Source organism: Cryptotermes secundus, unplaced genomic scaffold (genome assembly GCF_002891405.2).
Source record: "Cryptotermes secundus unplaced genomic scaffold, Csec_1.0 scaffold120, whole genome shotgun sequence".
In the NCBI taxonomy this organism is placed as follows: domain Eukaryota; kingdom Metazoa; phylum Arthropoda; class Insecta; order Blattodea; family Kalotermitidae; genus Cryptotermes; species Cryptotermes secundus.
The window spans coordinates 1,272,375-1,296,419 of record NW_019742442.1 but is presented as its reverse complement, the minus strand read 5'-3'; the positions used below and the strand labels follow the sequence as shown (position 1 = coordinate 1,296,419).

The following is a 24,045-nucleotide window of genomic DNA, read 5'->3' as shown; positions in this document are numbered from 1 at the left end:
TAGCTGTGGCTGGACATACCAACCCACCACGCCTCAGGTACCTCTTAAGTATCGAGATAATGAGAATGCTCTGTCTGTAGCTGGCTAAAAATAGCGACCCGCCAGATGAAAGAAGCAGTTAACACAAGGCTGTGTACGGGAATGAAAAAACAATCATAACTCCATAACCATCCAAAATCGGACACATGTTTATATGAACTTTTTTGATCACAAAGACCTAGGTAATCACCTCCTGCAGTTATGCCCTAAAGTTGTGAAACACCCTGTATGTGTTCACTTGATCATAAGCTAAAGTTTCTTCCTAAAGAAACATATGAAAATTAAGGTGCCATCTTATAATTGTGAAAAAGCCAACAGAAAAGTATTCACTAGAATCAAGTTCCATGCCCTTCACTTCATGTATGGTCACTGTGATATAGTTGTAATACATGTAACAAATTATGTTTTTGATGAAGAAAACATACGGCAATGTGTGTTGAACACAGAATGCTGATTGCATCTGTAAACACCACTGCATACTAATGATAATATTACAGCTATGTGAATATGTTGCAATTAAGTATGCATTGGTGTTTAGTGATCGGTGAAGCAGCAGCATAACAACTAGAAATGAACTGTTTTCTGTTATCCTTATTTTAAATTCAAATAAACAGAGTACTATATAAATCAATAACATTCCCCAGCCATAGAGATATAGCTTTGTGAAAGGAACAGGCAGAAGTGTGTCTGGGCATAATTAATTATTACAACTGAAAGACATATGAGGGAGCAGAGGTACAGCTCCATTCATTCTTAATCTCAGCACTAGATGAAGGTAAATAATCAGCTTCACTCACTGGCCACTGTACTCCAAGGAAAGGGATAGAAGCCTGGGTGGATCCCAAAGCTAGTCTGGATGTAGTAATGAAGAAATCTCTGTCCCAGCCACGAACTGAACCCCAATCTCTCCAAGCATTCAACCCATGATATACTCACATACATATTAGACAGACCGAGAATGAAGAAAATTAAAACCCTGTTAATTTTTAACTCAGAAACATATTTTAGTACAGCAAGTCATAAAATCTGGTTAATCAAAAACTCTAATCCTAAGAGGGATGTTTCATAAACAGCAGAAATGTTTAAAGCCTTCAAATCTAAGTGTATTTAGTGAAAATGTATTATTTTATTTATCGATGGCATCTATTAACTATGATATAACTTCAACTGATCACATGTTGCAAATAATTTGAACTAACAAAGACTAATAGTGGATATTTATAGTCAAAATATTTAGTATTCTCAATCAAGAAACACTGTTTGTAGCATCTCAAAGAGTTACTGGAAAAGGAATGAAAAAAAAATCAAAGGGTCTGCAGTACTATTTTACACTTCTACAACTAGTGTTAATCACCTTGAAGGAGGCTGATAATAGGCTGGTAGCCAGTGGATGGGGGGGAATCTAATAGTCTGTTATCTGTCACTCATACCTCTCTGATAATTCAGTATTTGTTTTCTTATTATACTGTTACTGTCAACATTTGAGAAAGCACTGAAATGTCCAGAAGATGATACTCATGGCAAAAATAAAACAAGCAAAGCTCATTTCCCTCAAAGTTCATAGTTTTTGTTTCCTGTACACTGAATTAATGCATTATTACTGTATGTCCTTTAAAAAGTAATATGGAAATGACACAATAATTATTCTATGGCTCATGCAGCTTTAAGACCAGAGAAAGTTATCTTATAGGCATCTGTTTACTTCCAATGCTGCCATCCGCAAGAAGTCAAGCTTAACATTACTGTTTCCTTGCACTGGATTGGAATGTAGAAGTAAATGCAAGTCACAGTTTAATTGTCTGAACTAAAGTTATAGATTTTTCAGCATAGTAGTAGTAATAATTAAATTCTTTATTTCTGTGTGCTAACTCAACAGCTACAAGAGACAATTACAGTCAGCACAGTCAAACAAATAAAAAGTAAAAGAAAACAACACAAACATGTAGGACAAATGCATATAAGATATTGCAGTACAAAGTAGACACAGGACAAGTATAACTTTATAATAGTACTGAATGTAACAAAATATGGTAACTAACAATTAACCAAATTAACCAGAAGATTCATATTAAAGAAATGACTGTCAAACATACTGATATTGTTACAGATATCATATGTGGCTAAGATGTAAAAGCAGGACATTTATTCCTTGAAAATGAAGCAGAAAGGTATTGTCTCTAACGTTTCTGACTCAAGCTCTGACACCAACAACCTCTAAAAGAGTAGGGCAGGTAATAAAACTGCTATAAATTAAGTTATTCAAAACATAATTATAATTGTAAAATGATGATGATATGATACATTCCTTTTTCTTTTGTCAGATTAACATTACATAATTGTATGGTAATGCTGATGATAAATCTCCCTCCCCACATTTTTCAGATTATCATTACTTTGCTCTAAACATAACAGTGCCCCTTCGTTGCTCCATTTTCTTATACAATTATTCTAGAACATTCCAAAATAGTGTTAGCAGTTTTAGTTCTGTCTCACTGTTGTGATACAAAGTGCATATTGCTACAAATGACTAATGCTAGTATGTAATGTGTACAAGTGGACAAGTGCTTACAAGCAAAGAATGACAAATTATTCATAACATGTTTAACAATATTAAAATTAAGGATTCAAAGAAAAAATAGGTTGGATTGTGAGAGATACTGCTGAAGCTATAGAAATGTGGTGAGCTTTGTTTTATATGGAAGGAATAAAAGTATCTGTAGTAAACTGTAGATTATATTATCAACTTACACCAAATTTCTTCATATGTGAACAAATCTACTATTTTACGCTGAAGATAAGATTATAGAGGTCAGTTTCAAAATGCTTGTACATGGACAGGATACATTATTCAGCCATGTGCTACAGTGCTGTTGACATGAGAGAACACAGTCTTCTTTTTATGTCAGATAAGCCACAGCATTGCACTTGGTAGGATAACAGCTGCAAATTACAGTGTTTCTTTGGAATGCTAGAAATCTGAAGCAGGAGATTCAAACATTATGAGTTTATCAACAGAAAAGAACAATCGCATTTCTGTATAAAAGTTACGAGCTCTCCATCACACACTTTTCAAAATAAATTACTGCTAGGAACTGAACATTATAAGAACGTTTAGCATAGAAAGCTTTGCATTACATTGACCTATGAACTCATTCATATGAATGTGAAGACAACATGAAAACACTGAAACAGTTTACCTAAATTCTGAGTTATTATACATATAAATTTCTGCTTTACTTTTATTAATGCTAAAGCTTGTCTTAAAGTATCAATGGCATAGCTAGGATAATGAAAATTCTACAGATTAAAGAAATATCATCCATTTGCTAGACTTGATATATTCATACTATGAAAAGTAATATCTTCTGAGATGTGATGCTGTGTTGACTGGTAGAAGTTTAATGATGTTTCAGAGAAATAACTTTCATCTTCAAAGACAAAGAGTAAGCTGAGCAAGCAAGAAGCTAACAGCAAGCACAGCTTCTGCTTGTGTGGCTTACTTTTTAATCATGAAGATAGAGGCAGTATGTTCCTCCAAAACAGATAAACTTCTACCAGACAATACAGCATCACAATCCAGAAGATATTACTCTTTAAAATTCATTGGTAACCAACTTATATAGATAATTTCGGTTCTCTTCTCTTGGTATGATAGTCCAAATTATAAACTATGGACCATAAAATATACAATTTATATCATTTTGTTATTACAACTTGAGATGAGACATGGGCACAAATCTTGAAATCTATGAGCCTGCAATCGCCAGTCACATGTTTAATTGTTTTATGTTAAAATGTAATTACTTATTCACAGTCTTCTACCAACAATTTGCTGGGGTCATGCTATATTATAAATAATTTATACCTCTTTTTTATGCCCATACAATACCTTGGAAGCAAGAACTGGCAGGGGAGACTGAATTACTCAAAGAAAACATACCCCTGCGGTTCCACCAACTGCTCCACAGTCATTAATTATCCTACCAGCAGCACTATATAGTCTTGATAGTGACAGACTCCTTAAATCACCAACTAAAAAAACCTTTGGTGCACAGAAAATATATTAAATTTCAGACAACACCTGTTCAACTACAAAAGGGAACAGATGGATCTGGTTACTTTCCTAGTTATTCTCCGTAGAATAAGTGATGGACATATGTGAGCATCTTGTTGCAGATTTCTTTCTTCTGAATACTATTTTACATATAAAATTATTTATCATGCCACTTATGCATAACAGAGTGAATTAACTAGCATTCTACCATAATTAGTCTTTGACATGGGGCTTCATCTCACACAAAAAGTAACAAGCATGATCATTTTATTTACAGTTTTATATACATTTATGAAATGAGAACAGTGGTGGGAAGTAATGTGCAGGTTACACATTAGCTTTGAATAGAAGTACTATATGTCATGGGTAGATAAATGCAAGATGAAATGCATGTTTCCCACTGAATTTTATAGCAATGCAAACATTATTTTTTGATCAATGCTATTCCAGAGAATGCATATGTTGCAGAACTCTAACTATGTCATTGATACATGTACCTATGGTCTGAGAACAATGCTTACTACTTAATTATAATTCAGGTGAATGAAATCATTAAGTTACTCCACAGACTGTTAATGATTTCTTTGAAAATGCATCGCATTAAACATGAGAAAATAATTATCATATGGCAATAACTTTGTTCCCAATTACCACAGTTAAACAGCAAGTCAATCATCACAATGAATCCTGTACTGAGGCCCCATCCTGATTACCCTGTTGAAGAAAAGGAAATATAATGCATTATTTGTATATAAGCAGTAGTAAGCTGCATTAAGAAGACAACATCTAAAACAGTCTAATTTTTCCTGGCAATATATGCACTTCTTTTAACATGAATATAATAGATCTTGACCATACAGTATTAAATCTGACACAAAAATTCGCTTAGTGGGGGGTGGAGTCCAACTGGGTCCACTCGGCACAGCAGCCACTGATTGGCCTATTTTAGCCTGCCCCGGGTGATTATGATGATGGAGAATTTGGTGGAATGAGGATTGGCAGGGGAAACCTAAGTAATCAAAGAAAACCCGCCCCAGTGCCACTTTGTCCACCACAAATCCCACTTGACCAGACCCACGATCGAACCTGGGCCGCCGCGGTGGGAAGCCAGCGACTAACTGCGTGAGCTATGGTACGGCCCTAATTCTGCCATAACTACATGTACTGTATATTAGATATCTCTGTTTCACATTAATTACAAACAGTTTCCAGAAGGGTTAGAAATTAAACATTTGACAAATTAAAAAATTAAATAGGCAGTAATTAGCAAAGCTTGTGGAAAGGCAGCAAACTGTATATGAACAGGGAATGTCACATGTTCTGTAACTAAGTCATAGAATGTTCCAGCTTCTACAAGCACAGAACATGCCTATACACAGACTTGCTATTTTTGTCCTACTAACTGTTATATCTGATGGAAATAAAACAAAGGGAACAGAAAACTTCACCTAGATTAGCGGTGCAAGAAGGTACTATAAGAGTGTTGTAAGAAACCCCTGATGACATTATAAGTGAATGATTGTATTTGGAAGTGTAAAAGAGATTGTCCAATAAACATATTAGCCAAATCCAAGACCCGTGTGAATTTACTTGTCACGTCACATTAGGCAACATATGACAATATATATATATATATATGTGTGTGTGTGTGTGTGTGTGTGTAAAACAGGTAATACAAAATATGTGTATACTAATTTGGTACATGGCTTTGCCTCAGTATGCATGTAGATGGTGAGAAGGAGCACAATAATAGGCAGTACATAAACATAAAATGTATTAAGAAAGCAGTCTTCTGGGATGTGGCACCAGTCTGCTTGTACCAGTTCTTACGCTCTCTTTGCTTGCAGATTTCTTATTTTTCCTTCTACCCTGAAGACTGAGGCAATACGTTCCTCCGAAACGTCGGTTAATACCACATATACACGGTGCCACATCCCGAAGACTGCTTTCTTCATAGTCACTGCTGTGAAAACCTCAAATCTTACATAAAATGTATTGGTTACAGATAAACACCCATAAAGAATAAAAAAAAAACTGTCAAAAGAAACATACTGTACTGTGTAACATAAAAACTGTTACAGAAGAAAATACACTGAAATATTCTCTTACTTGTTTGAGGTACTAAATAATAATACGTATCTAAACAAGGAAGTAAATAATTAGATACCTTCAATTTCTTCTCATTCATCACAATCTCTGTAGAAATGGAAATTGTACTCCAGGAAATCAATTCCAAGCTTATCATTAGGAAGCAGGCATGTATTCTGAAAATCAAATATAACCCAATCACACCTTTAGTATATTTGGTACAAGTACATGAACATATACTGAAAAACAAACATTACCCAATTTATTAAGTGTAATTTCCATAATTCTGCATTTTCATAATTTTTTCTAGTGACGTGACACAAAATTTTTTATATTAACCAATATTATATTATATTAACCAATGACCTCTCTTTTTTTTATTGCTAGTGGGTTGGGACTAAGTCCCTTGTACTGCGACCACTTCTGTCCTATTGTACCAGCCCCAGATGATAGTGAGGGTGATTGTGGAGCAATTGGTGGAATGAAGATTGTCCGGGGAAACCGAAGTACGTGGAGAAAACCTGCCCCAGCTCCACTTTGTCCACCACAAATCCCACTTGACCAGACCCGGGATCGAACCCGGGCCGCAGCGGTGGGAAGCCAGCAACTAACCGCTTGAGTACCAATGACCCGTTAATGCTGCATAGCCTGGACAGTTGACTTAGCAATGTTTAATAACCTACATGAGTATAAACATCTGCAGGAAATCTGAAGCTCAACAGCTATGTTAACATTTATATACATTGAAGATACACACAGCTCTGTGGATTTTCAATTTCAAAATTATGCTGGTTGCCTCTGACTGTGAGAGGAACTCGTGTAACTAAACAACACAGCAATATTGGCAAGAAAAAAAAAGAATGAAAATAAATGTACATAAGGACTGGAAGAGGTGATATTGAAGTCTACTGTAATATTAGCAACAGGAATATTCCCACATAACCTGATACAACACTTTCCAGCAGCTAGTACTGAGAAAAGACTTCCTGCCATAAAATAAAATCTTTTCTGCTGTATAAATGAAATATGCTCAACAGTGTTATATTATGCATAATGAGGAGCTTCATAACTTCTACTCGTCTCCAAGTATAATTAGAAGATCAAGTCAAGGAGAATGAGGTGGGCAGGGCATATAGCATGAATGGGAGAGAGGAGGCATGCATATAGAATATTGGTGGTAAAGCCAGAAGGAAGGAGACCACTGGGATGACCAAGACATAGGTGGGTGGACAATATTAAAACAGATCTTAGAAAGATAGGATTGAATGGTATAGACTGGATTGATCTGGCTCAGGATAGGCACCAGTGGAGAGCCCTTGTGAACATGGTAATGAACCTTAGGGTTCCATAAAATGCTGGGAAGTTCTTGACTAGCTGCACAATTGGCAGCTTCTCAAGAAGGGCTCAGCTCCATGAGTGAGTGAGTGTTATCTTATAAATAAAACAGTTGTCATACTGTATTCTTGACAACATTCAAAATACATATTGGGGGGGAGGGGGAGTACAGACCCACTAATAGGCAATGACTTCAAAACAAACAATGTGACAACAGCCATTGCTCTACAACAGTGCTGTAAACACGCCTCTAAAACAATAGAGTGACTGTTTGAAACGGTATTATGCAACAAGTTGCTAGGCAGCCACAACAGCTGGACTGCAACAATAGAAACAGGGCTGTTTTTTATGTGATTTGTGTTGAGGAGTTATCTTGAAGACAACTGGGGCAATCAAGTTAGCTGTCCAGTAAGTTAAAAGTCAGCTTGTGAACAGAAGACCAAGAGGCTGGTGTGAAATTGCCGCCAGCCTGTCGGTTATCAGTCCAGTTGAGTTCTGCGTGGGAGGCTGTGAAGCTAGAACCTCAGCATGTGAAGCTGAAGAATATCCACTGATAGAAGCCATTGCCAGGGAACAGCTGATGAGGACACAGCAGGCTGGGAAAATGCTTAGCAGATGCTGTGGTGATTTCTGAATTGTGGAGATCAGAGATAGTGCTGTAATTACTTGTAGTTCTGAGTGGCATGTATAAGTGGTCAATAAATCCATTCTCCAGTCCATACTCCATCCATAGTTACTCCTAAATCGTGACAATATATATGAAAGGAGAGTACAAACCTTTTTCTTCTTCTTCTTCTTCATTTTCTTCTGTTGCAATGTACATTCAATGTGCTGGCAAGTACCCACCACAAGAACACAATGAACTCAAAAAGAAGCATTCTGAAGTGACCAATGACAAATACTATAAAGGACAGAATTTGCTTTCTTCCTTTCTTTAATTACAAAAAAGGAGATCAATTGGAATATTACATTAGAAAACTATTTGCATTTTGTTAAGAATTGGAAAGCACAATAATATTGTTGCATGACGTACCCACATGTGACATTAATGTCAAACTTTATAAATGCTTAATGGTGGCCAATCTGGTAAAACTTTACTTACATTTTCATCTCAAGTTGATCTCCCCAGCAGCCTGCTTAAGTATTGTACTAGAGCTCTGTATCACTCTGTGCAATGGTACTATCCCTTCACTCTGTGATTTGGTATTCATTTCATGGAAGAATCTTCCTCATAATTCCACACAACCATTGCATTTCCATTGATCCTACTGCTTTTATGACATGTGTCACGTCATCCTCTCCTAGGATTTTGTCATTCTTTATTTTTTGCAATGGCAAAAACACACGTTTTTTGTGTTTGTTTTTTCATTAGGCTACATTTCCATTTCTTGCAGTTACATTGGTCAAATTTGTAGGATGTGTACTGAGTAGTTTCTCAAAGTAGGCTTTCCATGTTTTCAAATATTCACTTTTCTGCTATATTAAAGTCCCACTCTTATTAATTACCGTATTTTTATCTTTCATTGGGTTACATTTATTTTTTGCCAATGAAAATAATATTTTACTTCCCTTGTCTTTAGCAAACATATTTTCCAAGACTGTTTTGGGGCCCATTTACCATCGTTTTGTTTGCTCTTCATAATATTTTCCAACTTTCTCTAGTTACATTAACACTATTTTTGAACTACATTCACCAGGAATTAAATAATTTTCCTGGGGAGTAAAGCGCGGCCGGCGCGTAGGGCTGACAACCTTACCGCCATCTTTAAGCCAATTGTCTAGATAATGTGGGACCCTCAACATCTCACAACCCTATGGGCCTTCACGGCCTGGTACAGGGATAGCTTTACTTTTTTTTTTATACTTTCTTTGATCCTTTGTCTTGTCCCTTTATAAAATGTCTATTTTAACTATTCTTTGCAGTTCAGTTATCCTGTTCATATATGTTGGGCTAAAGACTACTGGAACTCCTTTCCTTTTGTGTAATTCTTCCACTTACCATATTAACTCATAGCCTTCTCATATTTCTTCTCTTCCCTTACCTATCCACTGTGTTTCATTAGGTCCAAAAATACCAAAATGACTTTATTTCATTACATCCATTATTTCTTCCATAGATTTAATTTTATTTTAGGTTTAATGTTCCGGTCTAGAAAACCGAAATTAATGGCCATGGGGATTCGTTGCACTGACCACGTGACACCCTCTATCTGCTAAAGTTGGCACTAACTTCACCGACAAGTGGCGGTCGCTCAGTCAGTATAGTTTGCTTGTGGATGAAAAGTCATGGAGTTTAGGTTTAATGTTCTGATCCGCTCCAGTCTCACAAGTCATCTTGCTATACATCCAGCCATTTTTCTGAGGCATTGAGTCATTTTGAAGCTCCCACTCTCAGCTTGCATGGCCTACCACAACTTCACTGGAGCTCCATTAGCCATCATTTCAGGGTTCTTGTTGTGCCTCCTCAGCTTCAATGGCAGTACTATGCATCAGCCTAAGAGTAAGTTATCCCCTCCTACAGCATGGATGCTATAGCAATATAACACTAAGACTGACAATGGCCAATGATGATGATGGCTATAACAGAAATTAATCTGATGATGATAGCGGGTTGCTGGAAGTGCCACAATTAATTGACTGGTAGCTGTAGTCTCATTTTCTATTTTAATTCATATAAATGTTGAGAGAAAGAAAGAAACATGCAGAATATTTTATTTTCAATACTTTCCGCTTCTTATCTTAAATTCAAACTCTTGAAATGTTATTTAATTTTTATGAAACAGTATGGCAAACATTACACAGCCTCCAGCACTAAGGAAGACATCATTAGGCCTGTGGGATTTCATATTCATTGTATGATATGTTACTTACAGAAACAGTCTGTACCAGTGGTACTCTGTAGCGAACTGTCATGCGTGCAAAGGCTCCCACATTGATTGAGAATGATGCACTAGTAGTATGAATTTCTCCCTGCTGCTGGCTGTGCAGTCCTGAGCTCAAGTCATCAGTGGACCAATTATCATGACTACGACTCCATACACATACAGAAGGGCCAACAGGTGAATGGCACAGCTCAGGTGAATGTGATCGTGCCAGGTGTGAGAAACTAAAGAACACAAACAAAATATATGACTACAGAAAATCTTGGTCATGAATTAATATGTTATATATCATCAGTTTCTAAACCTTATACTATATTCCAATCAATATAAAGTAAAATAGTATTACAAACTCAGTAATCACTTTCAAGAAAAGTATTTTATTTTGAAGGATCTGAATACACTTGAAGTTCAAGGGCCCAGGCTGAGTGAGTGCTATGATCAAAAGTTCATGGCATGAATGTGTGTGTTCATTTACCATCACACCTGATCACTCTACTAGTCACCAAAACTCCCCAAATTTGTGGGGTCTGCTACTGACTATAATCGCATGGAGAAAAAAGACCTTTATCTTTTAGAAATCACAATAGAAACTTATGTGCCTCAGCTATGTTCTCCTGACAGGTCATGTAGCAATCATTTGTAGTTTTAAAATTTCCAATTTGTTTCCTTGGTGTCATATTACATTATATACATTACAAACCCAAACCTACTGCCATCTCCTGTTTATGTCCTAGAACGTCTTGTCAGGAAGTCCCGCTAAAACCATCCAGAAACCTTCAAATGAATTTTGTTAATACTGTGAAAATATGACATGACAGGGGCACCATACCACATAAATGCCCAGCTGTAAAAGGGCTAAGAATCTTGGAAAATCTTTCTCAGGGCTGAATGAACCTGGAATGACACATGCAAGGAGATTCCCATTCCATGCATTTCAGCAAAGAATGCCTCAAAAAAGAGAGTGATATTATCACTAAACTTTTAAACTTTTAAAAGTTATTCAGAACAAACCTGGATGCTGCTTCTGAATTATATATATCTCACTCATAACATGGAAAGGGTTAAAAAAATAACTTATTATCTGCTCCATCATCACAATTCATGTATAAGCTTCATATATTATTTTAAAACATGTTTCAGCTTTTTATTGACATCATTAAGTAAAATATTTACATTCACTCTCAACTATTCAACTATTTTTCCCCTTATTGGCCAATGTAAAATATTGTAACGTGCTACTTTATGGTCATCGCTGTGCAACGGCCACAATAGGAAGTTAACAGCCTACAATGAGTCTCCATGGTTATGACGAATACATGGAGAGTTCCCACAGAGACAACGCAATAACAGTGGGCCGTTGCGTAGGAATTGCAGAATCAACGAAACACCGTTTCCCTGGTGATAGACAACAGAAGGTTCACTGCGTAGCAATGGCTGCGGATATATAACAATGTAATGCATTCTCCAAGACAGTACTGGGATAGCCGTCACCGAAGACAGTTGAAATATAGCAGCCGCCAAAAGCAGTCTAGTATTGGCCAAGATATAGTGGAAGCAGTAGTTGGATACTGCAAATGGTGATAATTGTAAGGTGTGTAAGATTGAGTGTCCAATAAAAATTCGCTAAATCCAAGACCCACATGAACTTATTTGTCACATGACATACCCAACACGTGACAATATTTATACTCATTATGTACTATTCTGCTGTTTATCTCCTATTCACAATGTAGGGGAGAAAACAGGAGAGTAGCAGAAAGTAGGTGTAAATATTTTACCTGATGACAGCCACAAAGAGCCAAAAATGTAAAATAAGATATAATTTTATATATGGATTGTGGTGATGGAGCCAATAGTAAGTGTTCACACACAATATGACCCTGAAATTCAATATTCTTAGTTAAAAGAATGATTAACAACACACAGAGAACAGGGGAATGTCACTTTAATAATCTTGTTTTAAGGCTTCAATTATCTGACATTAAATATTGTCGCGTATCGGGCTTATACCGCGACAAATAACTTCACGTCGTATTTTATATAGCGAATTTTATTTCACACTCGCTCTTACAATCACCCAAATTGCAGATTTACGCTTACTGCTATCTGCAGTATCACAATTAGTACACTCCAAATGCCAAAATACAACTGACTAGTTGCTGGCTAACTCGGCGGTAGCTCCAGGACTCACTGACTGACTCAGTACAACTGACTGTGAATAGCCTTCGCTGCTCCGTATGTAGCCTCGATCGGACAATACGGCCACGTAATAGGCACCCTTGTTGCCTGGCGCTGTGTTGCTAGCAACGCTAGCGGTAGTAACCGCTGTTACTACTTGGTGACATCACCGCTGTTGACTCGCGTTGCCTAGCGACCAGGATCCTAGGACTCGGCTAACATCGGCTCGCTTCGGCTTCACTCGGCGCATCACGGCTGGCGGGGGGTGGGGGAGGGCTCATAGCTCAGCATGTCACAATATTTATATTCACCCCATTATCTCTGTATAGCGAGCATCATGTTTAAGACATTCCTCAGATGAACGTTTAAACCCACTGTCCCTTGGAAAAAATGAAATGAACTTTCATTGTAAACATGGGAATGTACTCACTGGAACTGTAGGAGAAGATATTCATCAGGCATAAACCTGCTGAGAGGAATTGTATATGTATAGTTGTATGCTGTTCGGTCAATACAGGGTGCAAATTCATTTCCTTCTTGAACCGAGCAGAACTCAGAGCCCAGAGTCTGGTTGAAGTGTCGCCCTTTCACGCTCACTGACACACCTGTATGATCCACATCTGACACAACAAAGAAAAATATACAATAGCTGTTGAGACATCACTGTCTCTGTAATTATACTTGACACATTTGATTTTGAGTTTTATTATTTTCTAATTTGGTTTTATTTTTCTAAGAATATGAGGCCACTTAATCCCTAAAGCAGTAACCTCATTTGGAATAGGGAATAGAGAAATACGACAGTAAGGATACCACTGTATGGAACAAGTGAGAAAGAATGTGCTGCATCAGGGAAAAGACTGGTGTGAGGTTCCAGATTTTGAAATTTAGGAGAAAGACTTTTATGCAGCAGGTGAACCATGTAATACAGATAATACTTAAAGCAGACAAAAAAGATTAAAAATATTATTTTTAAATTCCCTCCAGTTGTTATATGCTGTTTCAGTAGTGAAAATATGTACAGCATTGGGAATTTACTTATATACATTTTGTTTGCAGTAAATGAATGAAGGATGTCACAGATTCTGAAGCATACAGTCTTCAGAAACTGAACACAACTGGCTGCAGAAGGAACATCATGAAGAATTTTTGTGAGAACCAACATCATCATATCCATGACAACATAGGCAGAAAAAAAAGCATGATAAACACATTCATTATCAATGAGAGAACACCTTCATAATCATGAAGAAAGAAGCCACAGAAATATCACAAAGATGTCCATGGTAAGTACCATTCCATGGAAGCTCTGCACATGCACAACAGTTGAGGTACTGCTGAGTACCATGTCACCCAGGTAGTCTGCCACAAGGTTACATAAAGAAGCATGTCAGGCAAGTCACTGATCTGTTCTCATTCAAGCCCATCCCTAGTTACTTTCCCACCTTAGTGCAACAAGACGCTAAGATAAGGAGACGATAAGGACGGAGATCTCAGGAAGACAAAATAGGAGAAAATAGAGAAAGTAAGAAAGGGGCAGTTGAATGAGGGATTGTAAAGCCTTGTTTAAACTTGTTACACAGAAAGAAATGGCGCTAAATGAATCAACTGTAGACCAGAACCCACAGAGTTGTCATTTCTCATGACAACAGCCACCATTACCACTTATAAGGTTAGAATTTCTTCTTCTTCTTCTTCTTGTCCTCCTCCTCTGGCAAAATTTCCACTACAAGGTGAGTCAAAAAACCTTTAAATACATTGGTTTTGTCCATAATTTTCATCTTCAACTTCAGTCCACACTTCTCTTATTTTTTTAATAGTATGAATCACTTGGTCATCCATCTCAGTCTGGGTATCTCTTGTTTCATTTGTCTGTCACATCCAGCTGCACTGCTGTTCTAGATACACTACTTTACCTTTATTTTAACATGTTGAAATCACTATAATCTTTTCATTGGTGAATTCCATTAAGAACCTCTAACCCACTCCTTCTGTGACTGCCACATGATCCTTCCCCTGAATTATGACCCCAATGCCCATGCTGCTGAACAGGAGCAACATGAAGTGTACTGGAAGCCCAAAAGCTGAGAAGACCCAATATGAATTAAGAAAATAACATCTAATGGGGCTAGTGTGAAAGAAGGTGAGGACAAGAAGATCAACATTTTCTTTCAAACAAGGATTATGACTTAACAAACACACACAGAGGGGGCATGAATTACATAATATATTGAGAACTGCTGCTTACCCACTATCATTTATTTGCTGTAATTGTGTGGAACATCAGCATAAATGTGGGAAATGAGAATTTCTGGCTGGAATATCTCAAGGAGAACAACAAAGTGGAAATCTAGGCATAGAGAGTAGGATAATATCAAGTGGATCTTTGAGATAGTATGAGGCTGTAAGTACAGTAAGGAATCTTTGGGCTCCACAAGAAGAGCAGGTGTTCTTGACTAGATGAGCTCAAACTTGTATCATGGGGTTACATGGTTGTCTGCTTTGGATACTATTAGCAGAGTAGGAATGATCTTAACAGCTCAGTCACATGAACAGTGTTTCACTTCCTTACCAGAAGAAGAGTCAGAATTGCTATAATTGTTCTCTCTATAGTTCCATTCATCTGTCTCCCGTCGCCGTCGAACAAGAAGGTCTACTGCATTCTTTAGTCTCTCAGATTTCAACCACGCAGAGGGCTGAAAGTAAAGATGAAGTTTTCTGAGTAAAGACATTATCATATACATATTAAGATAAAATAAGAATCTACAAATTCTGCATTATTGACCCTGAATCTATACATATTTGAATTTTCTGTGCTGATATGTGTAAAATTAAAAAAAAAAGTAAGGTTGTCCCTGTGCTTGACTAATTGAGCACTCTTCCATGAAGATGTAGGGGCTTGTGAATGTACATGTATAAGTACATGTTTTCTTGAACTCGGTACTGGCTGGAAGTGAGTGGTCAGCTTCACACACTGTCCGCTACACCGCCGGGGAAAGACCTCCTTGTACTCATTGGATAGGAGGCTAGATTGGCCCCAGCGCTGGTCTAGACGATGTGGAGAAGAGCAAATTCTTGATCCTACCAGAATTTAAACTCTGCCTCCTCATGTCATTCAGCCCACAGGCAGTCACCATATTGACTGTGCTACCCTGGCCCTGTTCTGATACATGTTAAGTATGTAATCCCTTAATTAATTCAGTGGAAAAATGCAAATAAAAATTGTAAACCATTTGTTTTCAACATATGTTTGCATGTTTCTGTCATTGTAAATTTTGCAAGAACATGTAAAAGGACAGATAGGACCAGTTCCATTTACAGAGAGAAAGAAGTTGGCATTCAGATGTGACAATGAGAGGGTTTTCTGACAAATAAACTTTTCATATGTATACAAATAATGTTTCACAAGTCTGTGACAGCCACAAAACCACTCACAGCATGCATAACATTCATTCAAACCTACCACGTGAGAAAGAACAATGTAAAAAAAATCATCCTGTGGAGCAGTAGCTGATGATAGTCATGCTAAAAGGGTGAACTGTAATATTTTTTAAAAAAAGTATTATACTCCCTCTGGATGAGTTTCATAATATGAATGCCAGTTTGTGTTTTATGAAATGGTGTGATGTACCATTGCATACTATCAGAGAAGAGAACTCTACAGTATATGATTCTTTGCAATATTTTTTGCTGGATAAACAGAAAATTGTGTTATAAATGTATCCAGTAAAGTAGGTAAAATTTTCAATACCACAGTCATATGATTTTCAAAAGAGGATTATTTCTTGCATTTCCCCTTAAATGAATGTAACAAATTACCTCTTTTATCAGTGCTTGGTTGTTAGCAGGGTCAAGAACAGAGGTATAGCTGCTTTGTTGCTGTTTTTCTTGCTTCCTGTGCTCATCTAGTGCATTAGTTGCTGGTGTCATACGTTGGTTCACTGGGCTTCCACCAGGGTGAGCTATGAACAGGATATGTACAATAATAAGAAGGAAAGGAAGATTACACAAGTGGGTTCTGAAGAATTCACTCTTGTATAGGCTGATATCTATTTTCTTTGGAAATAAAACCTAAAAGGCAAGGTTAAGTAAAAGTAATTTTATTAGTGATATTGGAAATATACAGACTGAAATCTTATGCAGCTATCCTCAGTCCCTCTAGGCAAATTTTGTGATAGTACCTGAATTCAGGAAATGTTTGATTCCTTCCATATTATTTCCAATTCATTATTCATCGATAATCTTTAACGTTTAATGCTATATAATCTGAGCTATTGAGAATATCATTAAATAAACCATAAAGAAATAAAATTAAATAAATTATTATTACCACTTTTGGAGAACATGGGCACTTGCACAAGGGAAACTGTAAACACATATGTAGTTCAGAAACCAAGAGTTACATGGTTTCCTTCTTATGTATTTCATGGCATAAGCAGTATTGCTGGTTTGGCATTATTGCTCAGTCCATCTTTTCCTTGCACATACTGATTTCTTTGTTTTTGGGTGTATGTTTTATAACAATTTTCAATACGTTACTGCCAGCCATTTGCTGTACATGTTCCATCCATTTCTCTCAGATCTTGCATCCCTTCATTTAAGGTGAATGTTTGTAATTCATTTCTTATTTCTTCACTATGAATGCTAACCGGTTTTGTAGATACTTTTCTACATTAAGAAGAAATTATATCTTCACAGTCTGCATCCTGCAGATGTCCTTCATTTTGTCACCCAGTTTTCACTACCACGGTATAATAGAGGCCACAACTTTGTAGTTTTAATTTTGTATCAATTTCAGAATTTTACTGATGGTTCAATATATGGATTAAAGCCCTGAAATTGTTCATAACTCATATCACACCTTAAGTATTTAACTATATTTAAATATGATTATGTATTATTACTCCTACGTTCATGTTTTCAGAATTCTCCCCTATAAAGATAATGCAGAAATACCGTGAGAAAGATTATTGTACTAACACTAATGTAAGAAGCAAAGACAAAACTGAACATAACTGGAAGGAACATGGTTTACAGGTCATCCATCACGAATAAAAGGTGTGCAGTCATTCAATTACATGGTCATCAACAAGGGTCAAAGATTTTGCATTCTTCTGTTGATATTTCAAAATTATATGATCCAAATATATGATTCAACTGAGACACAGATTTCCTGAAGCTTACTCTTTTATTAAGAATTAATACCTAATCATTTGCAAACAGTCTAAATTTTTCTTTGTAGGTTACTTAACGACGCCATCAGTAACTAAGACTATACTGTGTAAAATGATAGAATGATCATGAATAATGAAGTGAAACAGATAAGGAAGGAAGTGGTTGTGCCCTACTTTAAAGTAAACTCATGGTATATGCCTGAAGCAACTGAGAAAAGCCACAGAAAATCTCTGTCTCAATGGATGGTGTCCCAGCCGAGAATGGAACCAGGCATCTCCCAACTACAAATCAGAGTGTTACCACTTTAGCCAACTTGCTTGGTATGTGTAAATAGCCCTGCCTTTATATATTTATCTTCATTCATCAGAATTCCTGGCTCTGCAAGGGCCTGACAAGGTAATGGTGATGTTGAATCATCATCATCATCACTGGCATGACAGCCCTTTGTGAGCCCTGGCCTTCCTCAGGATTGCTCGCCATTCTTCTCTATTGGATGCTACATTCCTCCAGTTCTTTATACCCAAAATTCTTATGTCCTGCCACACACATTCTTCCCATCTTAACCTTGGTCTTCCCACTCTCCTATTTCCTTCTGGTTTGGTGTTAAACATTTTCTTGATGGTTCTATTCTCGCTGGCACATATTATGTGTTCAGCCCATTCAAGTCTTTTCACCTTTATAAATCCAATAATGTCTGTTTCATTAAATATTTTGTATAGCTCATGGTTATACCTCTTCCTCCATATTCCATTTTCTTCCATTGGTCCAAAGATATATCTCAGGATCCTCCTTTCAAGTATAGTTAACAGTCATTCATCCGATCTTGACAGTGGTCAGGTCTCAGAGGCATAAGATAGCACTGATCTTATAAGTACTTTATACATCATAGTTTTGGCTTTCCTGGGTATTAATTGGGTTTTCGGGTGTTTCCTAAGGTCATGGAGACATTTATTTGCTGCAAGTACACACTTTTTTATTTCATCGCTGATATCATTTTTACAGTTAACTTCTGATCCAAGGTAAATGAAACTACATATAACCTCAAATTTATATGAGCCAATTTCAATATATGTAGATCCATTAGCACAGTCTTTGTTGGTTACTGGCATGTACTTTGTTTTATGGTGATGTTAAGTAATGATCAAAATATCCAGTTCAACTAAAATACACATTGCTTAAGCTTATTCTCTTCATTCTGAATTAATATTTTACCATCCATAAATAAGATTTTCTTTATGTATTTGTCTTTGTTCATTAGAATTCCTGGAACTGCTTGACTTGTAGTAAGAGGGCTATTCAGAAAGCAAATTCCATTTCTTTGAGACAACTAATACAGGAGTGAAGGAGAGCTCACATATGTGAGGTAGCATCACATGGGGCCGTGCCATAGCTCAAGCGGTTAGTCTCTGGCTTCCCACCACGGAGGCCCGGGTTCGATCCCAGGTCTGGTCAAGTGGGATTTGTGGTGGACAAAGTAGCGCTGGGGCGGGTTTTCTCCGAGTACTTCGGTTTCCCCTGACAATCTTCATTCCACCAATTGCTCCACAGTCACCCTCACCTATCATCTGGGGCTGGTACAATAGGCCAGAAGTGGCCGCAGTACAAGGGACTTAGTCCCACCCCACTAGCAATAAAAAAAATAGCATCACATGACTCATTATCCTGTAAACCATCATATAACTGGTCACCTAGTGTTCGTCCTTGTCCCTACAGAGCGACTTATGATGTGTCCTGTGATGGATAATCCTGCCACCTGTGAAATCTGTGCTGTTATTTGCTTTCTTCATGCTAGAATATGAGTGCTGTGAAAACCCATAGTGAATTACAAGTATGTGCAGCTGTTCACGGTGGAAATGTAATGAGTGAAGAAACTGTAGGACAACAGTACAGAATGTTCACAATGGTGAGCAAAGTGGTCAGCCCCATCTGTATTGAGTGATGATCTTTTTCAAAGTGCTGACCAAAAAATATGTGAAAGACAGCGCTTCACAATTTTAGAACTTGTGTAAATTTCTATAAATTTCATGTATTCTTCTCTGAGAGATTATCACAGTTAGGCTAGGCTACCAAAGTTTTGTGCAAGATTGGTTCTGAAAATGCTCACGGGTACACACAAAATGCAGAGAAGAGCTTTGACTTCTTTTAGGGTGATACCACAAAGATGGCGAATTTCTCCATCATATCTTACGAGTAACACGTCATGAAACCTGGGTTTCATTTCCAAATGTTGAAACCAAAGTGTAGTCACACGACATCCACCAAAAAAGCCGAAAAATTTACACAAACACTGTCTGTCTGCCAGAAAGCTGATGGCAACTGTTTTCTGGGACAGGAAAGGAGTGTTGCTGGTCAGATTCATACAACAAGGGACCACAGTAACATAAGAAGTGTACTGCAAAACACTAAAAACTGTGTGGGGCCATTCAGGACAAAAGGTGTTGAATGCTAATATATGGCGTAGTGCTCCTCCATGACAGTGCATGTCCACATAAGTACAGCTGCTTGCATTTGAGCACTGCTTGAGCATTTCAACTGGGAGTTGTTTGACCACCCTCCTTACAGCCCTGTTCTTGCTCCAAGCAACTACCACCTGATTCCCTACCTGAAGGACTGGTTGCAATCACAGCATTTCAGGAGTAATGAGCAGTTAATTGAAGGTGTCAAAACGTGGCTGAGATCACAGGCAGCAGGCATACAAAAAATATCCCCTGATATGACAGGTACTTCAATTCCAGCAGCGACTATATTGAGAAGTAGCTTAAGTATGCATGTATTTGTTTTATATACTTATTTTTTCTCACTACTTGTTTTATTGACAGCTCACTGGAAGTTACTTTCTGAATAGCCATCATATATTGTAAAGTAAACTGAATGCTGGGGGGGTGGGGTATAAGTGCACACCTCTCTTTATCAATGGTTTGTGACTCCCCCCCCCCCCCAATGGTTTTTAGATCTTTTATGAGCTGCCCAACCCACATTGACAGCTGAAGATAACCCGGAACCCAAAAGAATGTACTGGAATAACTTCTCTATATAAAGCTGTAAAGTTTTTGAGAGTTTTGGTTGGGTGTGGAGGGCTAGCATAGATGTGCGTGAAGAACCAGACATGAAGCACAGCATGGTGTAAGTTCAAAGTTAGTTAAGTGCAAGATGTAAGGACAGGACAGAGCATTGATGTATGGTGTAACAGTAGTAGATAAGCTGTAATCAAGATGTTAAGTGGCTACTGACAATGAGATAGTAAATGCTCCAAAACGTGATAAATATTACAATATCCACATAAACACTTATGCGCACATGTGTGTGTGTGTGTGTATAGCACTTCCTTTTTCTTTGAAGGAACATGTTTGCTCATACTCTCACACTTTGTTTTAGCCTCAAGGAAAGATGTACAATTCACTAAGAGCTGTGTGACCTTTGACAAGTTTGCTAGTATACAGCAACAGTTTGCAGTTACTGGTATATGGAGAAGTAAACCAGATTCAGAATAGGGTTAGGGAAGTGCTAACTTACAGTACTGCCTGGAAGATGGAGTATCAGCTGCAGCAAGATGAGTGGAGGTTGTCGCTGATTCCATATGGTGCTCCTGTGTCTCCTCAAGGTGCAGCAGGTCTGGAGAGCAGCAGTATGTCTACAAATAAAATAAATATAATTATGTGGTATATTATTCTTAACTGTATTGTTTTATACCGTTATCAACCACAGTTTGGTATTGTCATTAGTAACATTTGACATCTGTAGTACAATGATGATTACATAGATTACTTCTTATTATAAAAACATGATACACAAACCTGACATAATGGGGTTTCATTGTCCATATAGTGATGGATGTTACTGGTGCCACCTGCATTGGTTCCACTTCCTCCAACCAACTGAGAACATTCTTGTGGTCTTCCAAGAACAGGTGGTGATGCTCTTGCAGCACCATTTCCTCGCACTGATGCAGCAGACAAAAACGTATCTGCATTTGGAGGACCCTCTGATACTGCATAATCTGATTTTGTTGTTGATAAAGGACTATAGAGATTTGTGGGAAGGGGGCTAACGGACTTAATATGCAATACTGGGTCATTACTAATAGGAGATTTGGTGGTCAGTCTTTGAGGAGGTTTGGTCTGATACCAGGAATTGGTAATGAGATCCTTTGTATAGTATGAATGTTTTACTGAAGGTTTCGGTGAGGCTATGTTTAATGGGAAAGATGTAGGAAAAATTGTACTACTTATAGGTGGTATATTAGGATGAGAACTAAATACTGGTTTGAAAGTCAGTGTTTGCACTGTTGAAGTATGGGGACTTATTTGCCCCACACGTTGGCTGCAGAGAGAGAGAGAGAGAGAGAATGAGCAATTACTATTAATAATGTAATTTGTTAGAAAATGAAACTAACGAATAAGAATCATGAATTGTATAGCATCTATTTAGTTTACCTGTGAGGACTGTCATGGTCTTGTTTATTTCTGTTTTGAAACTCCAAGAAGTACAGAGTGGCCATTGCTACCAAACTGAAAAAACAGATAAGTCTGAAAAACAACGTAATATTTAAGTTTGAAGCATTTCAAGTGTCTCATTTTGTTATGGATTCATATTACAGTGGATCTTATTTATGAGTAGCATGATCTTTTGTACATATACAGTCAGTAAGTAACACTGTATTACGATAAATTTTACCAACTACACACAGTAAAATGTCTAACAAAATGAACAGTTGTTCATGAAATGTTTATTTGCACAAAAAAAATCTATTAATTATTCACTTATCAATACAACTGTATGATTTTTTTTTCTTGGCACTACAGCCCCAGTGGGCCTAGGCCTACCCCCATGAACTCCGTTCACTTCGGTTTTTCTAGATCATACACATTCGGTAGGACTCCTTGGGCGAGTGGTCGGCTCGTCGCAAGGCCTCTACCTGTAGACAAACACAGAAAAACGCACACAAACATCCATGCCCTCAGTGGAATTCGAACCCACAATCCCGGTTTCCAAGCGAGCGAAGACAGTGCATGCCAACTGTATGATTGTTAATTCAATAATTACAGACTTTCAAACAATACTTCAATTTCATGAAATGGAACTAAAATTCTACTGGCATGTATTTGTTATAATTGTGATTAACTTAACCTTTATCATAGACTTTGAAGCTTATCCAAACAGCCAAAATATAAGAATTCCTAAAAAAGATCAATGAGTTGAACTAAACATTTTATTCTTAATCTTATATTATACTACCATGTACTGCTACCTGCTGATCTGCATGAGTCTGAAACTTCATCCTTCACTTGAGAAGAAAATAGATTGAGTGAAAACAAATTGCTGAGAAGAACTGCTGAACCAGGAAATGACAGTAGAATGGATGGAAAAGAAAGTTCAAAATAAGGAGCTTCAAAATGTATATTCTTCACCCAAATATCTATGAGGTATCATCTTTCAGTAATGCTGAGGATCAATCAATCAATCAGTTTATTTGTTCCAAGAATCAGGTATCAGAATACATTTTGCAGATGATCTGATGGTAGGTGCAGTAACTAGTGTTGGCTATCAAAGAACAATTAATTGTACAGAAATACATGAATTTTGCAAAGAATGGAAGCTCAACATAAAAGTAGAGAAGATGAAGAGGGCAGTGTTTACGAAAGGAGGAAAATTGAGTGAGAATTTAAAATGGGCACCGGAAACAGAGGAATCAGAAGTAGCAAATAACATTAAATATTTAGGGATAATTTTGGACTGTAGGGGAAATGGAAGAAGGAATGGACACATAAGGGTGGAATTAACATTGAATAGAATTAACGTATGTTCAGCAAGGGCACCAAATACAGATATTATACAGACATTACATTTCTGTACTTTATCCATCATCCAGTTTTTGTCTAAAACACTGTCCTGTTTTTACTTGAAAAAGATTACTAATGTTATATAACTGTTTAATGAACAACTGGAAGGAAGAGGAATATATAGAAGTATATGCAGCTGAAGCCAGAGGAGGAATAATACAGTGGTACATAGGAATCTGGAGACTGAAGGGATTTATAAAGAACAGTGAATTGGGGACTTGTCCCATATGTAGAAAAGAAAAAGACTACAGCCACATACTAAGATGCAAGGGAACAATGAATTGGAGGGACCACGTTTTGGACAAGAGGTTATGGGTACAGAAATAGATACTAGGTTAGCAGAATGCAAGAATAAAGAGCTGTTGGAGGAAATAAGAATGCATATCATTATATGCACAGAGAAATGGAAAAGGATGGTAAGCAAAGAATGAGACAGGAGCAGAAATAAATCCAG

The 24,045-nt window shown here is 37.2% G+C and overlaps 1 protein-coding gene across 3 annotated transcripts in view; it reads right to left on the bottom strand.

Annotated features, from left to right (window-relative positions):
* Positions 1-200: 200 nt before the first annotated feature.
* LOC111873102 (myelin regulatory factor) overlaps positions 201-24,045 on the bottom strand; it is a 225,641-nt gene continuing 201,796 nt past the window's right edge. For all 3 annotated transcript variants that reach the window (XM_033754964.1, XM_033754962.1, XM_033754963.1), the window contains 9 exons: positions 22,185-22,259; positions 21,546-22,071; positions 21,265-21,382; positions 16,396-16,538; positions 15,149-15,272; positions 13,007-13,196; positions 10,388-10,622; positions 6,261-6,357; positions 201-4,807 (listed from right to left, as the gene is read on the bottom strand). In XM_033754964.1, the coding sequence (XP_033610855.1) occupies positions 6,274-6,357; positions 10,388-10,622; positions 13,007-13,196; positions 15,149-15,272; positions 16,396-16,538; positions 21,265-21,382; positions 21,546-22,071; positions 22,185-22,259 (1,495 nt within the window). In that variant the 3' untranslated portion in view covers positions 201-4,807; positions 6,261-6,273. The remainder of the gene's footprint in view (positions 4,808-6,260; positions 6,358-10,387; positions 10,623-13,006; positions 13,197-15,148; positions 15,273-16,395; positions 16,539-21,264; positions 21,383-21,545; positions 22,072-22,184; positions 22,260-24,045) is intronic.